Below are 18143 nucleotides of genomic sequence, written 5' to 3' on the forward strand. Positions count from 1 at the left end.
TCTGTCTTCCTTCAGAAATTAAATCCTGCAAGCTTCTAGCAGGATTTTGCAAAGGAATAGTTTTAGAAAATCAAAATAACAAAACCATTTAACTTTAGATAAGGGATTACTAAAACCCACTGATCACTTTGTGCTCCTAATCTTCAAAATCATTTTTGTAAATAAGAACAGGTTCTAATAAGTCACCTATGTTATTAATTGCACTTTACTGTCATTTTCTGAAATGTATTTGTGTAGTCTGGGACAGTCCTCTGGATTCTCACAAATTAAAAAGAAATAGTGTTTTGGAAGGAAAGTCTTAATCTTGCTTCATTTTTATATCAGTTGCTCTCAACCATACAACCTTTAGATATTTCATTGTAAATGAGAATTAATCTTCAGATATGTCTGAATGTGAAAATTTTCTTTTTGCATTCAATCTCCTCACCCATTTTCTCTTTCTCATATCCCTTCTGTTAAAAAAGGACAAGCTGCTACAAGAAGGGCAACATTGAGTGAGAAATGAACCCACAAATGGCTGTCAAATTTGAGCATTTGCAGCTCTTTCAGGGAAAGGAAAAGACTCCCACCCTAACTAAATGAAAAAAGCGTAACTCAGTGACAGGAAATAGTCTCTTCAAAGGGTTGGAGGGCATTTAATTTAGGGGGAACTCCCTTATGAGGTTTTTTTTACTCATATATGAGTAAAATATCCAAAAATATCTTGCTTCCTGTGTAATAAAACCACTCAGAAGAATACAGAGGAGGTGCTGACATTCATTGCTGTTTTCCAGGGCAATGGATTGTCCCTTGCCTGAGCTGCTCTGACAACAGGACCTGTGACTGGAGAGCAATAACGTGGCAGCCCCACGGCTGCCGACACTCTGTGCTGGCCAAGCCCGAGCTCCAGCGCTGTGTGGAGGGCAGAAGGGTATGTACCAGCCTTTGCATTCTCATTCATTCTTGTTTACCTGGGTATTTGGTGTCCTGAAGCTTTCAAAACATTTTCAAGATTGATAAGTGACAAAAAACCCTTTTTAACTAGAGAGATATTTGGGTGAAAAGTTCACAGGGATGAAAACCAGCGGTATTCCTAATTTAGCCTCATATGCAGACACAGTTGTCTGCTGCCGTTTCACAGAGGACCTTAGGTCACACCACTGGAGTTTCAAGACCTATGGTGTGTGTGATTACCAGTCAGAGCTGCAGTGAGTACACAAGGACAGAAAATGGAGGATATATTTGCATTGTTGTCAGAGTTTTGTCTCACATGCAAGTTGGTTTTCTTCTGCTGCATACCTAATGCATGGCATTGCTTGTGCACACTAATCTTACCAAGTCTTCTTGCACATTCTTTTCTTTTAGTGAAGCTTCTAAAGTGATTGCTTGGAAATACAAGGTCTCCTTAATAAGCATGCTATGACTGTTATACTGTTGAGAGAGAGTTCTGATCTGAGGCTCAGGTACCTTACTGAGGATACAAGTATCCAGAAAGTAAGTAATTAATTGTTATAAAGTTCTTTAAAGTGTATTGCCTAGGTAAGAAAATAGTTACTAAAAGTTGGATTTTGATAAAATCCAAGAGCATTTCCATATAGACAAATACAAACCAATAGTCTTTCAATTAACATTTTCTCCTTAATTTCTGATAAATTTCTTGCCCTGCACAAGGTACTTTACTGTCATTTTGCTTTATTTCTGCCTGTGGTCTTCTCTGTTACTATAGAGCTGCAAGTTACTCCTAGAATATTTTTCTAAAAAATATTGCTTTTTATGACAGAGAAGAAGCTCCATCCGTTCCTCATGTACAAAACAAGCTTTTCTGGATTAACCACAGAAAAAAAAATGTTCAAGAATTTAATTGCTTTGCTTTGGTCCTTAATTTCCATGGACATCAAGTTGCTTTGAAAAGCAACCACCCTTTGGTCGGGCAATCGAAGGACAGCAGAGGAACAATATGCCACTGTGGAAGTGGATTGCCAGGGTATTGCTGAGAGGATTTGCTGACATTTCCACATCCCAAATCTGACCACTCATATTCACGAGTGTCAAAAGCAGGACAGCATTTGTAAAGGGTTTATTAAAATCAAGTAAATGAAATGAGTGTCTGTGAAGCTTAATTTCTTAATTCAAATCTCATTATGTTCTAACTCTCTGAGGTCACTGATCTATTCTAGTGTCAGATGACAGCCAGATCCTAAGTGAGCTACATTAACACCTTGAGAAAAATCTCTGTAACTAATAGCACTTGTTTCCCATTCTGCATCTTTTACAGAAGTCTCCTGACACTGTCTGATAACCTCTGCTGCTGTAGAAATCTGCTGAATTGCCTCTGTTACCTTTGCACAGATGAATATTGAATTGGTTTATTCTTTTAAAGTCATCACTCTAAAGCATGTTCCCCTTTTGATATATTTCTCCTATCTCTCTCAGATGTTATTTTTGTCATAACTCTGTAGTGATTTTATTTTTGTCTGAAATTTTGCAATAGCATTTTTTCTTCTTTTGCCAAATGAATAGGTGTAGAACCTGGATCAACTCCTTTGTGTCAATATAACTCAAAAACTAAGAGAGGCTTTCTTCCTACCAAAGTCAGATGAAATAAAAATTGTTCCCTTCTGGGCAGAATCTTCCTGATTCTGCCTTTGATAAGTCAGACTTTGGAATTACTTTACACTGCCCAAGCGATGTAGTAGAAAAAGATTTTTTTTCATTTGCTCACTGAAAAAGACTTTGTGTTATATAGGTTTAAGCAACCTGGACCTTTTGTAAAGGAGCTATTGAGCAGTAGGAAGATAGAATTCTTGTGAACAAACACATGTTAATTTTAAAAGAAATTTTCATAACCATCTATAAATATTTATATATTCTCAATTGTGGTTTTTAGTTTTGATTTATTATATACCTTGTCTCTAAGTACTACTGAGATCACTGGCGTCTCAAACTGAAGATATCATAGTTTCCATAATAAAATAAGCAGAAGGTTTCAGTGCTGGAAACAAAAGCAGATGTCAAAAAAAAGCATGAGTGCCAAATGAAAGGGCAAAAATCATTAACCCAAGTGAGGACATTGGGGTGATCTGGAATGTTTGATTTACATTGTTTGTTGAAGTTAGCTAAGAACAACAGAACTCATTCATGTGTCCACTCAAAATGAGCTCAACTAACCCATGTGCCTCTTTATTCAGGAATTTTGAATATTCAGCTTGTATAGCTTTGGTCTCAGGAGTTAGAAATCTCTTACACAGGACATCTTTGCTGTTGGCATGGACAGAGTAATCGAGTGCACCCTTAGCAAGTTTGCTGACAGCACCAAGCTGTGTGGTACAGTTGACTTGCTGAAGAGAAGGGATTCCACCCAGAGGGACCTTGACAGGCTTGAGAGGGGGGCCTCTGTGAACCTCATGAAGTTCAACAAGGCCAAGTGCAAGGTCCTGCACCTGTGTTGGGGCAATCCAATCACAAATACAATCTGGGCAGAGAATGGACTGAAAGCAGCCCTGGTGAGAAGACTTAGGGATGTTTGTGGACAAAAACCACAACGCAGTAGTGTGCACTCACAACACAGAAAGCCAGCTGTGCCCTGGGCTGCATCAGAAGCAGTGAGGGCAGCAGGCTGAATAAAGTGATTTTCACCCTCTGCTCTGCTGAGACCCTGCCTGGAGTCCTGTGTCCAGCTCTGGGGTCCTCAGCAAAAAAGAAAAATGCTGACTGTTGGAATGAGCGCAGAGGAGGGCCCATGAGTGGATCACTGGGCTGGAGCACCTCTCCTATGAAGACAGACTGAGAGTTGGGGCTGTTTAATCTGGAGTAGAGAAGGCTCTGGAGAGACTTTTGAGCAGCCTTCCAGTATCTGAAAGGAATCTAGTAGAGAGACAGAGAGGGACCTTTTTACAAGGGCAAGTAGTGATCGGGCAAGGGGGAATGGCTTTGAGCTGAAAGAGGGTAGGTTTAGATATCAGGAAGAAATGCTTTACTCTAAGGATTGGGAGGCTCTGGCAGAGGTCGCTCAGAGAAGCTGTGAACTTGCCATCCTCAGATCCAGGCTGGATGGGGTTCCGAGCAACCTGGACTACTGGAAGGTTCTCTGCACATATCAGGGGATTGGAACTAGATGATCTTTAAGGTCCCTTCCAACCCAAACCATTCCATGATTCTATGATCATGCTAGGACACAAACAGCATAAGTCTGTGATTATGTCTTTTAATTTAAATAGGAGGTGTTAATCTCTATGCCATTGTCAGATTTCAACTTTGTTATCTGGAGGCTGTTTCCATGTGCTTCTCTATTAGTTTTATAAGGGAGAAAAAAAATATGAAAAAAAGCCTACTTATATTTCTACTTTTGATGAATGTGAAGGGAAACATGCAACAATTAACCAGTGCTATGCTCTGTTCCTGACCTGTGTTCACTTCAGCAAGTGATGAATTAAGATGTAAAGTAGATGCTCTTTTTGACTGAAGTGCAGAATATGGAAGATCAAGTGTGTCTTTAAGTGCAACCTTTCTATTTTTCTCGTGTTTCATAGAACAATGGTAAAAGGCAACAGATTTCTCTTGATCACTAATGTCTTGTATTCATTTGTCAGTATTCCTGAAATATATTTATGGTCACCCAAACAGAGCACTTCTTTCCTACCTGCATCATAATTAAGCCTTCAAAAATGCTTTCTAATTTAATTTCTAACTCCAGCCCGCTTTTATTTATTATATTAAAATTTGTTTTCCAAAGCTCATCTGAGCTTTATAATCTTTCTCTGTAACTGAAATCCGTTTCCCTTGCTGAGTTCCAATTGATTTCACATCATCATTAACTTCTATTTTAGATTGTGTGCATATAGAACTGTTTGAACTAAGTTGTTTCTGTGTGTTTTGGTTTAACCTGGCAGGCAGCTGAACATCACACAGCTGTTCACTCGCTTGCCCACAGGGATAAGAGAGACAATCAGAAAACAGATAAAACTTATGGGTTCAGAAAAAGACAGTTTTAGTAGAATGGAACAGGAAGGGGAAATAGTAGTCGTAGTAATAGCATAAAAAGATATAATAAAAATAATAATTACGCTAAGTAATGCACAGTGCAATTTCTCAACACCCACTGACTGATGCCCATCTCATCCCATCCCAGAGCACAGCTGCTGCCTCCCAACCAATTCCCCCCATTTTTATGCTTAGCGTGATGCCATATGGTTTGAAATATTCCTTTGGCCAGTTGGGGTCAGCTGTCCTGGCTCTGTCCACTCCCAGCTTCCCGTGGCATTCTCCTCTCTGGTGGGGAAGAAGGAGAAGCTGAAAAGTCCCTCAGTGAGTGCTGCCCAGCAACAGCAAAACCCTCAGTGTGTTACCAACATTATTCTTATCCTGAATCCAAACCACAGCACTGTACCAGCTACCAGGAAGAAAATTAATTCTATCCCACCCAAAACAAGGACATTTGGTTTCATAAACACATAAGACCACCTGTAGTGAAACAATAACAGTCAAGCTGATGGAGACATGAGAAAATATGTACATGCACAGAAACAGTTTAATGAGGCCTTTTTTTGCTTTATGATGTGTTAGCAAGAATAGTCAGTCATATGTTTGTATTTCATACATAGTAAACAGGAAAATATTGAAGTGCTGAGGTTAAGGTTGTTCTGGCTGAGTAGATTTTCTTTCAGTCCACTTTTAATATCAGTAGTCTTTTTTCTCTTCCACTTTAAGAGTAATGAGATGCTGACTGTCTCATTCTTAGGGAATTCCATATACATGTCCTAATTGAATCAAATAAATTGTTCTTCATAATAAAATATTAAATATCATAATAAAATATTATATCTGTATTATGTTGGCTTAACAAAATTCTCTGTAGGTGTGATTAATGACTTTTTACTGTAAGACATATACAAATGTATTAGGATAATGCTTTGATTTTTGTGCAAGATTGATTTTGTACTTTTAAAAATGGGTTCTAACAGGTTATTATTTATCCAATTAGCAGTATATAGAAAGCTGGTCTCAATAGCTGAAGGGATATATATTTTGCTTATCATTGAGAAATACTAACCAGAGTTTAGTCTTATAATAAAATACCATTGAGTCATGTGTAATTAAGAACAGGAAATATGAAAAGGCAATATTTGCTGAAGTACTTAAAATTCAGCTGTTAAAACAGGAATTTTAACTTATGATTTCTTAATAATATTTTAGAGTTAAGTAGTGTTTTGAACTTACAGGTGTTTAAATTTCCCAAGTGTGGTTAATTTTTAATGATAAGTCTGGTTAAGAAGTGAATTCCACTATGCTTACACAATCTTTCCTTTAAGCTATAATGGAATTTTTCACATGAAATATTTGCAACAAGACAGTGAAAACATCTGTCTGTGTGGAAGTGCTGTTCTTTGTATGGTAAAATTATAAGCTTATCTTTGATCATTTAGTCATCCTGCAGACAACTGCCCCATCAGCTTGAACAGTACATGACTAAGTCTTGTGCCAGACTTGTAAAAAGAGAGAGGTGGCTTACTCTACACACCTAAACCATCAAATTCTTCATTATTATCATAGAGATAAATACAGAACCATCCCTGGAACATATTGAATACTACATGGGACATGAAACTACAATGAGTTCATCTAAATGTATAGAAATTAATGTGGTTTTAGTTACCATACGTTAAATTACATTGAGAGATTATTTTAATTCATCAGAACTCTTGGGTTAGTTGAAGGACATAGGTTTTCTTCCTCAGGCTAAACACTTATTTTAGCCTTTGAGTCTTCTAAGCATTTGCTAAAAATGAAGCTGACTTGCAAAAGGTGGACTTTGAAAGATGCTTTCTGATGGCCTGCATACCATAACAAAATGTATTTGGCCAGCTCTGCCCAAGGGCAGTTTGAAAAGAGGGTAGGATTACCTACAGATTTCCTCTTTGTTCACTCCAATTTTTTTTTTTCTTTTGAGGAGAAGAAAAAGAAGAATTTGGGTTTTTTTCCAGGATTTTCACATCTCATGTCATGGTTGAACCAATGGTTATAAGCAGATGGTTGGATACAGACCAAATCTTAATGAATGGATGCAGTGTGAATGCAGATGTGCTGATGATGTGCTAAGCATCCACCAGCCTGGGGTGCATCACATTTCAAGAAATCCACACCTATCTTTCTATCTGAGATCTTCTTTAGATTTATGAGAGAGCATTCCCTTCAAAATCCTAGCACACAGTCTCCAGAGGATGACTGCAGACTTCAGACCTCTGTCTCAGAGTTGGAGAGCAGGGACCATAGCTTTTACATACTGCAGTCCTAGTTCTCATATCTTTCAAAAAAACTGTGATTTCACCGTGGAAGACAGAATTAAACAAATTTTTCTGATGCCAGTGATACAGTCCTGATATGGCTCATACCTACTTGAACAATTAAAGACTTCATGACTGTAAACTAATCTGATTACTCTAATTGACTGACATCTTTAAGGATGACCTCCCCTTTTGATCTGTCTTTCTGTACAACTACAAGTCCACTTTGGCTCATTTCTTTCTTTCTTTCCCACTTGAAGCAAGTCTTGACTATTCTCTGTCTTGACTATTCTTGACTGTTTCTAAAAGTCTAGGTTAATTTCCCTAGTGGTACAACCTGTATTTTACCCAGAGTGGTATTTCTGTCTTTCTCATTCCTGATTTGGAAATAGGCTGAGTGCAATCTCATCAGTCTTGTGATGGTATTTGAAGAAGTGTGTCAGGGCCTTAACAGCTGTCTGTTTCATCTAGTTCCAAAGGAATCTGTTCTGACTTCTGTCACCTATTTCACAATCTCAGAATATCAGGACAACAACAACAGTAATATGCTATGGCCCACCTGATATTTTCATATGGTGCCCAGCATCATGGCATTTCCAGACTAGAGCTGCCCCTTTAAGACATGATCTTAAGTTTCTTGTGGTAGGGGTTTACTAAATGACTGCACATAGTGCCCTTCCATCTCCAGACCTGGCCAAAAAGGTACCCAGGGAAGACTTGAAAATTCATTCATGGGTCCATTGTTTGTACCTATGTAGGTATAGGAAAATTGCAAAGCCCTAAAATGCTAAATCATGTAATAGTGTGGATTGGGATGTGCATATGTGTTTTGCTCTAATTTTGACATAACAAAATGAAAATGGGAAAGAGATCTTAATCTTTGATGCTCTGCAGTATTTGAGACTTAGGAAATGTTTGGCATTACTCTTCATACCTCACCTGCTAGTGAATGCACAATGTTGGCAAAAAAGACACCTGTGCATCCTGTTCATTGACACTGGCCATGTTTCTTTTCTTCTTTATTTCCCATGGAAGTTGTCCTGCTATTTTAAATCAGTAGTAGGTGAGATTAGTTCAAATATAGTTAGGAGAAAACAGTTATGAGAATTCTAGTCACACTAGAATGAGATAAAAACATCCCGTCTACCAATTTTGTGCAATTAATTGCTGATTATGCTTCTTTGCAATTCCCATGTGCTATGATAACAAAATTTTGTCATATGATACTAGAAGAGAAGCAGTCTTGCATGTTCTACCAACTGCTGTATGTGTGTAACTTGGTATGGCCTGTTTGTTATTCTGCTAATGATGTGTTGGGTTTTTGCAGAAATGTTCTCACCCACATTACAAGCTCATGATGTCCTTGCCTGCAAATATCTGAGAACTGCTGTTTAAATAGATATGCACCAAGATACTCCAGTGATGGGCTTATGAAATGGAGATTAAATTGTCATGGATATAGGCAGGCTGGAGAATCAAGAGATTTTGCAACCTAAAAAAACTGTTGCTTAAAACCTCAAGTTAACCTACTTTAGAATTAGGACATATTTTAAGCATGGACTGTCTTTCTAATTGTAAATAATTTTATGCATGTGTGTGTCTGTCAGAGAGGGAAAGAGGATATCCAATCAGTCCTTCCATGGATCCAGGGATCCTTGACTTCTGTGAGTCATGTTATGCTTGTTTAAAGAGGCTTCTTCTGACACAATGTGAAAAGCCAGAAATCCCCTTGCGTGTGAGAGCAATGCTTGTGCAATACAAACATGAACAGTAGCTGTTTAAGAATTTCCTCTATGAAGAGGCTTTGAGAGGTCCAGGACAGGAGTTAGAAGAGCCTCTGTGAGCTCAGTGCTAGTTTTAATTTGTTTGCTACCACACATAATCTATCAAGGGCTTCTCTGCAGCCCACAATGGGCAGGCAAGTCATGGGAAGTTGAAGGCATTCTTGTGCCTGTTCTTGGCCCTAACATCAGATGAGGGTAGGCTCATCTGAAATTCCTTCTCTTCTATGGGAAGTATCATTGGTACCCTGTTGTTCCTTATTTTTAATCACAATAGGTTAATAGTGGGAAGTGAAATCAGTTTTCAAAACTATGACATTCCTGAAGGGAATAGATAGATGTGTTAGATAATTGTAGTCCCAAATGCCTGTACCACATAAAATCTCTAAAAAGAACTTTGGAAATATATCCCTAAACATGTCATCTTGTGCAGTCTGAATTTTATTTGCATAATCAAATATTCAAGGTGGAAGTGGTAAAACATCAAACTCAAATCAAATTAAGAAATGAAACAACAAAATCCCATCTTGCAGGATGCCAACAATCTGAGTGCCAGAGGAGGTAGGAGAAGCTGAGTTCTTCTGTGCAGAGAACAGGGCTGTTACTGTGTGATGGCTCTGTGGGGTTTCTTAATCCCAGTTTTACATGTTTGCTCCTCATTGTGGATTTCTGTCTGAACTGATTGGGGTAATTCATTCTGCACACAGTTCCACTGGCAAACTACAGTGAACCTGGGTTCTCCTACTCTTTGGACTTCTATTACCTACTTCATCAGAAGGAAATGCTGGTCCTAGCCACTCAAAATAGGGCAATAGCATTAAAAGAAAATTCCCACAACACTTTAGGTTCTGTGGTCTCCCCATACAGAGATGTTTGTTTTTTTCAGAGAATCTACAGAATGAGTAGGAGCAAACCCAAATTTGACTTTATTCATTTGCAAGTTCAGGGTAGCTGAGCAGAGACTGCTATACTTAACATACATCTGTCAGGATTTCTAACTCCCTTCAGGCCATGATGCTTTCTGGTGGCCGCATCACACATGACAGGACTCCATTCAGATTATCCTCCACCCAAACAACCCCCTTTTCTTTCCCCTTTGAACCTACAGAAAGACCATATCTCTACAAATAAGGCAGCAGCTGCATCCTTCATGGGGTGTGTGGGTGTGGGGGTGTGTGTGTGCTAGTTTGGTGCAAATTCTAATGAATCCCATTTATAGAAGACCAATACTCACCTTGCAGGAGCAAACCACATGAAAAACTGTAGGAAAAAAAAATCAGGAAGCTGCAAGCAATCATGAGAGCAATTGTGTACTAGCAATTAGAAATAAATATAAACTTAAGCAAAAGAAATTATCACCAAGGATGAAAGATGCAGGGCTAATTTTGCAGCTATAGCCATCTATGACCTGTACTTTTTGTATTTAATATACATAATTAAGCTTTTTATTAATCAAATCACACAGATTTTGCTAAAGGACAAATTTAATATTAAGATGCCAGGGTACTGGCTGTTCACAAAGATATTTCTGGAACATTACAAGAAGCATTAAAAACCTCCCAACAAGCTATATTCTTTTCCTTGCTTTTGGTTTCTGTACTGTACAACTTCTAAGTCATACCTTTTCCATCTGAAGATTCTTTTTATAGGTGACTCAACTAACAGAGGGATGATGTATTATCTAATTGAAAGAGTGAATAAGACTCTTCAGGAATGGCAGAAGACTCATGATATTAAATGTTATCACAATATCAATGAGGGGAAAACATTTATCAGTTACTCCTACTACCCTCAGTTCTGGATGAATGCAAACCAGAGACCAACTTTTGAAAAAGCACTGGAACAGCTGCTGCAGAGGTACTGCACAAACTCTGTATCTCCCTTGTTTGCATTACTGTTCTATTCACAAATGTGTTTAACACGTTTTACAACTAAAGTCAGTAAACAATAAAACATAAGGTGCACAGATCATATTGTGTGGTTAAAAAATAGCTGAAAATTACATCAGGCCTCTGATCAGGGTTCCAGATACAGTTCAGTGAAATGCAAAGCAATGTAGTTAAAATGTTTGCCATCTGTTTAAAGCAACATGTGATGTTTTTCTTTTCTGGGTTTCAGATCACGTCCCCTGGAGAACACAGACCAGACTGTATTAATTGTAGGTGGTGTTCAGTGGCTTAATTCCAATCACCTGCAAATTATCCAAAAGGTGTTGAGCAGGTAATGCTATGTACTTGGTGGTATTCCAATTTTTGATATGGTAAATTATGAGAAACAACAAAAAAATTTAAATACAAACTTTTCATTTGTTTTTTTTTGATAGGCATGTATTTAGGTGACTTTGAAAAAAATAAAACATGCATTGTCTTTTGATGTGTGTCTTAAGTAAAAAGTGTGTCCTTGTTGTTTTTTTCCTCATTTGCAAAACAGGGAAAATCTATCAAATATCCTGGTAATTGTCAAATCCATAGGGATGGGCTTTCACCTTCCAGTGGATGGAATCCATTCTCTGTCACAGGTAAGCTGCAGTACATTTTGAGTGCAGTTTCATGCAAGACTTGTCATTTCATTGTTAATTTTGCTGTCTGGTCAAAATATGCTATGTCTGCTGAACACATTCTAAGTGGATCAAAGGCAGATTAATGTTTGTATTTGCTCATACTGCTTGATAGTGATTCAAACCAATTTCCTTATTTCATGGATTCTGCTGCAATCAGAGAGCCATTTGAGATGCCATGTGTGGTCAGCTGTCCCAAGAACCAGAAGAAGCTCCAGTATGAATCCTGGTGCCAAAACTGAGAGATCATTCTGGGGATAAGCAGATTGCTCCTCATACTACATTGCACACAGGCCCTCCCCAGGCTTCCTCCATGGTTACTGCTGGATCCAATTCACTTGTCTGGCTTGCACAACTCAATAAATCTATCTTAACCCACCTGTGAAGCCAGAACACTACAGAGCAGCTGGAATGTACCAGTGAATCCAGCCTGTTATTTGCATGTTAATGAGATGTTACAGTCAGTTTAAATCATACCCAAGACTCTCAGAGTAACAAATGTGCTCATTTCAATGCACTGTGCAACTCACTCAATTCACTATTTTTATTTACAACTTGGACAGTGATTCTCTATTGAACACACACAAAATGCATGGATGAGAAGCACTGGAAGGCAGAATGGAGTAAATGATGCCTACCAGTGCTGTGTGTCATGCTCCAGTTATTCCCAGGTGTTGAAAAGAGAAAATTACTGCCTTTCACAGATTCCATACAGCACTCCTTGAGCACTGAGAACTAGTGCCCACATCTCTTTGCAACCATAACACACTGCTGTATTCAGCGTGTGACTTCCTGCTACTCTCACCCTTCTACTTGCTACAGAGGCTGCCCTGTTACTACTGCCTATCTGCCTTGTCTCTACTGAAGGTCTTCTTATTGATTCAAACAATTTTCTTAACTTACCTGGAGGAACTCTGTAGAATAAAGTAAGGAAATTATTGTCATCAACATGAAGAAACATTTTCATAGCTCCCATCAGAGTTTCCAGCAAAGTTCAGTTGAAGGATGAAGAGCTTCAATCCAGGGTATGTGAGGCAAGGATAGAGTATTAAAGGCTTCCTAAGAATTTTTCTTTTTCTTCATTAAATTTACAAAACTCCAGAAATCAGCTACAGTGCATAACCAACATTCTTTTCCCTTTCAATATTGGAATCATATGCCAAATTACCCATGTGGTTTGTATGCTCCAGGCTTCAGGATTACCCAGCTACTCTCAAAGGCCTTTTGTCTGCCACGTTGAATCTACTGCCTCGCCATCTTTATAGTTAACTTTTTTTTCTATTCTTGGTCTTCCTAAAGTACATTCAGAAATAATAATCTGTTCTTCAATGTAACCATATTTAAGATACCTATGGCCCTATAGTCCCTTCTAAGCAACTGCCTCAATGAATTTGATTTGAAGCTGAATTTTTCTTTAAAGGAGCATTTTCACCATTTGTTACAGACAAACTTTATCATTGGAATTTTTTTCTGAATTACACCTCATATTAGCGAAGTACATGTTAAAAACCATTACCCAAGAATTATATTTTAAACAATCATGAAATCTTCCTATAAAGGAAGCTGCACATCTACTGAAAAGTAATTATAATTTCTGAAAAAAACCATACATCAGTCTTGGAGTAGAAGCTTTTTTCGAGAGTGAATTTATAGTAATTCATGTCTGTAGTATAATGTAATTGCTCATTCAAAATGCAGTTTTGCTATTTTTTTCCATGATGCAATAACCTTTAAACAGTCCTCCTGACAAGACATTGCAACATTTTATCTGGAATGCAGGCAGAAGTGCAAAACTTGTGGAATGAAAACTTGATTATTCTGGATACAGCAAAAAATTTGGGCTATGAAGTGGTTGACACCTTTGTCATCACCATGGGACGCTACAAAGAATTCCTGCAAGGGAAGTGTGGCTGCCATTTCCATGAGGTAATAGTTTACGCTTATATCATTCCCAGGTATTTAAGATATTTTAACTGTTAGATCTTAGAAACAAGAAGGTTCATGGTGAGGTCAGCATCTGTCACTCAAACTTAGGCCTGAATACAAATTGTGGGGAAAGCAGTTTGCATGGTGGCACTTGTCCACCACTGCTCCCAGTGCAAGGCCACCCAAGGACATGCTGAACTGCGGGAGTGGTGAAATAAAAATGAACAACCATACCCTTCTGCAAAGGTAACTCATATAAAAGGATGTTGCACAGTTTCCTGCTTCTTGTATTATTTGTTACTTGTTATATATCTCTGCTGCTTCTGCATGGACTCAGTTTCTCTTTTTAGTCAGTCTCATGGGTTTTTGACTGATGCATTCCTAACTGAACAGCTCAACACACTCACTTCATACCATAAGTACAACTAAAATGGAGCTTAAAATTGAAGAACCAATCTTACTGCTATATATCTCTTTTCTTATGTCTGAGAAAAAATAATCTGCAGTAGTTACAGTGATCCACTGTACAAACAGAAGTGTAGACTGATTGTTCTCCCTCACACCGGTAGTCCTGCTTTCTTGACTGAAGTCTATAGAATTTTTTGGGGAGTGTTATCAGACTCACGCAAGCTCATGTGCCACACATCAACCACACAGCTGGTTTCCACCTCAGGCTCCAGGGCAGCTCACATGTTTTCAGGCCAGTGCCATGGCCTCTATCCTGCTCTGGGGCCAGCATCAGCAGGTGTGGTTAGTTAACCATTCTGCTAATCCACTCTGCTCCACACTTGAGAGGCACAAACATAGGTCAGTCCAAATGAAGCTGGAAAAGAGGGAGTAAGTCACAGAGTAGATATTTATGTGATTGATAAATAGTCCCATGGAGCAAATGCTTCTTTCCCTCCTTTTTACCAAGACAGTTGTATTGGCCTTTTTTATCTAGAGCCCAGATGCTGATGTTTTTGTGGGTCATTGCTGATGTTTGCCATTTCCAAGGATCTTGTGAGCGAAACAAAGAGCTTCAAAATTAAATATTTCAAATGCTTTGTATGGAACTCTGTGGAGAAAACAGCAGGGCGTGATCAGTCATCAGCATTTTTCATGAACTGCTCCATCATTTTGTATGAGCTCATGTGCAGATTTGGTCTTGCTTCTCTGCTGAAGGAATCTCAACAGAGTATGTGTTTCTGGGGAGGATCAGGAGAGAATTTGGCTCACAGAGCTGTTATTAATGAGGCTTGAGAAGTGATTGTGCCTGAAAGAGCCATAGATATGCCCAATAGAATCCATCATACACCAAAAACCAGACTTGATCTTTGAGGAAAGCAAAAATAAAGTCCTTGAGTTCTTTTGATACTTCATTAGTTTTAATAGTTTTGTCATCAGCTTATTTCTGCATCCTGGCAAGTGGAGTTTCATTAGGTGCTGAAGCAGTTTGCACCAGGAAAATGACATTTTGCCCCCAAGAACAGAGCCAAGAACACTGTGTGAAACCTCAGCACTTTCCATGTTTTCTGAAACCAGATGAGATAGATTAAATCTCGTGCTTTGTACTTTCACTTTCTTTCTCTTAAAAACTGACATTCCTAAAGTATCAGAAGATGACACCCCTGTGTAAATGACATCTGAGCTAAACGTGGCTGTGCAGGAATGGAGGACTGTCCATCCTGTGCAGTCAGAAAACAAGAACTGAAATGCTTCCAGCAGTTCTCATTTAGCTCCCACTAACTGGCTAAGAGAAAGCTATTTCCTCTGAATGGCCTGAAGAACTGAGTTCCCACCAACCCATTTCAGAGGGTCTCAGGTGACCCTGATAGCACAGAAATCTCCATCTCTGTAGACTCTACAATCTTTTCTCAGGTTTCTAAGGGATCTGGATTTTCAAAGGGATTATACTGAGCTGGGACAAAATATCTTGCATAACCCTGGCACTTACTGCCCAACATAATTCTAGTTCTATGCACACATGAGAACTTGGTTTTTATCTACCTCATTCTTTGAAAACGCTTATGGACATTGGTCAGCACTATACAAATATTACAGAAGGTATTTTAAATTTCAGATTGATTTCCTATTTTAATGGCAATGAAATAATAATCACTACACAGAAATTAGCAACCTTGGGATTTTTGTATCTTAATAGGTGGCTGGCTGCTGGTGGCTGGGTGAACATTAGATTGCATTCCTGGGAGATTATGCCTAACAGGAATGCAGTTTGGGTGATTGGTTCAAGGTGGCATCATTTTGAAATAATTGTAAGATCTAAGGCACTAATTTAGAAAAATGAACCTACAGTAATTGCATGAAAATAAATAATAGCCCTTGGCTTAGCTGTATGAAATTGATCAGAGGATATATTAATTTTCTACATGGATAATTCCTGATCTGTTTTCAGTTCTGCCAGCTCCCTCAAAGTCTCTCTGCTCAGTCTTTCAAGCCTTTGCACATGTTATTTCTTCACTCACACCTAATTTTGTATGATTTATTTCATTTATTATGAGCTTCACTGCATATGAGTGTTGATTCTGATTGTTCAGTGACAGTAAATATACATTATATTTTTAAAAGATAACATGCTTCTGCATAAATATGTGCATTAATAAATTAATTCTGCATTTTCAAGTGTCTGCTGTGATTGACAGGAAAACTGATAGGTGTCAGAGCTATTAAGTCAGTATAGATATACTATTTCAAAAATCAGTTGACCACCTTTTCTGCATTCTCTGGGTTTGCCACTGCCTGGGCAGAGGTCCTCTGTCCTGCATATGTGCAAGGTTCTAAAGTTCTGTCTCTCTCAAAACTACTTCATTATTCTTCAGTGACTGAGTATTCACTGAGACAAGATCTTCAGCATTTCACTGGAGATCAGCCCCCAGTCATTAAACTCCTGACAGCCATACCTTTCACTTTCTCTCTTGTTAGTCCCAGGAACACTCTTTTATTCTATACAAGTTGAACACAATAATCCCAGAGCTTTTTACATATTTCAGGGGCCAAGGTGAAGCATTCTTCAACACTAAGTTACTGAATCATGTTGTGGTTCTGTCCCTGTGGTGTCCTGGGGAGAGGGATGTAAATTGCTCCATAACTCCCTTCTTGAAGAAACACAACACACGAGGGTTTTCATCTCAATGTGAGGCTGGGCCAGGCTTGCATCAAGATGTCAGAATGAGGCATTCTCACAGGGCTCATAGCTGAGACACTTTATATGTGCCTCAAGTGCTTGGTACCAGACCAAGATTTAAACCTTTCTACAATTTGGACCAGTTATGAGTTTTGTTTTGGGTAAATTGCCTCTGATGAAGGCAACAGAGTCTAATACACAAAGACAATACAAAGTCAAACAACTGAGTATAATGGGCCTATGAATGTAGATTTAAAAAATTAAGATCTTACTCTTTAGTTAGTTTGCAACATAACAAGTTGGCCATTAAAATAATGTTTATGAGCAACTTGCACCTCAAAGTAAAAGTATCAGGACCTGCTTCATGGACAACTGCTTCTGCATTTCTGTACACACAGCTGTGTGTCTGTCTTTCTAGGTGCAGGCAGAAAGCACTCACATATGTCATTTCTTTTGCAGGTGGTGAAATCCAATCCCTCTGAAGAAAGGCCACACATAACAATGACGTTATCGGGGCACTATACGCTGGGGAAATATTTCGGCAGTCAAAGCACAGCATCACAACTGCAGGACTATGCAACAAATTCTCAGTCCCCCTATCATGTCCAAGGTCCAATAAATCAAGTTTATTCTGAAATCCTTCTCAGCAGGCTCTGTGCACGTAAGAGGGAGTTTGTCAGCACATAACCTCTCTTGGATGTAGCACCAAGACTAGAGAAGTGCCACTGCCTGAGGGACAATTGAAGGACCATGGTGGATTAAGATACGCTTCCTTGACTGACTGCATACACACAAAGAGAGTTTGGGACACGTGGTATTTTCCCAAAAACCTTATGAAATTAAGATATGCCCTGATGACTCTGTTGTGTGAAAGTGGAAGATGGAGGGTTGCAAAGGAGAGAAGAGGGGAAGTTACTTGAACTGTTGCCAAAGACTAGAACAGCTGTAGTTCAAGCAAGTGTGTATTATTGATAGCAAAAAGAGACCTATATATTCACTTGAACATTTGGAAAGGGCTGTTTAGTTCTTCAGCACTATCTAGTTTTCTGTTTATAGAGACACTGTAATATTTGAATGTATTTAGAAACTGACTACATTCCATTTGAAAGAGTTTTATTTTATGTGGACAGGTTTCCCTTCCATATTAAACCTTTTCTGTTTAGACACTTGGTTTATAGAATCTGAAAATGTCTACTAGCATTTTACTGGTGATGCTGAGTTTTGAACTCTAGTGTTTTTAGTGAAAACACATCTCTTTGTATTTTAGATGGAACAGATATGTACTCTATTTTTTTGCATGTACTGAAGCTAATAGGGAGATCAATTACCTATACTTGAGACTGATTGAAACTGTCTCAATGTAACATGTAAATATAGTGAATTTGTTAACATTAATTTATTTATGGTCCCAGTTTAGGAGAGTGTTCATATGTAGGAAGAATGCTTAGATAAGTACTTCAGTGTCTACCTTGGCCTGTAAGTTAATCAAGTATTCT

General features: G+C 38.5%; 1 protein-coding gene across 1 annotated transcript in view; it reads left to right on the forward strand.

Moving 5' to 3' along the window:
- The window catches only part of CPED1 (cadherin like and PC-esterase domain containing 1), a 141411-nt gene extending 123479 nt beyond the window's left edge, over positions 1–17932 (forward strand). The window contains exons 18-23 of the mRNA XM_066550095.1: positions 774–910; positions 10677–10897; positions 11159–11260; positions 11471–11558; positions 13377–13523; positions 17107–17932. Coding sequence (XP_066406192.1) covers positions 774–910; positions 10677–10897; positions 11159–11260; positions 11471–11558; positions 13377–13523; positions 17107–17334 — 923 coding nt within the window. The 3' untranslated portion in view covers positions 17335–17932. The remainder of the gene's footprint in view (positions 1–773; positions 911–10676; positions 10898–11158; positions 11261–11470; positions 11559–13376; positions 13524–17106) is intronic.
- The last annotated feature ends 211 nt before the right edge of the window (positions 17933–18143 follow it).

Source organism: Molothrus aeneus, chromosome 5 (genome assembly GCF_037042795.1).
Source record: "Molothrus aeneus isolate 106 chromosome 5, BPBGC_Maene_1.0, whole genome shotgun sequence".
NCBI classification, from domain to species: Eukaryota; Metazoa; Chordata; class Aves; order Passeriformes; family Icteridae; genus Molothrus; species Molothrus aeneus.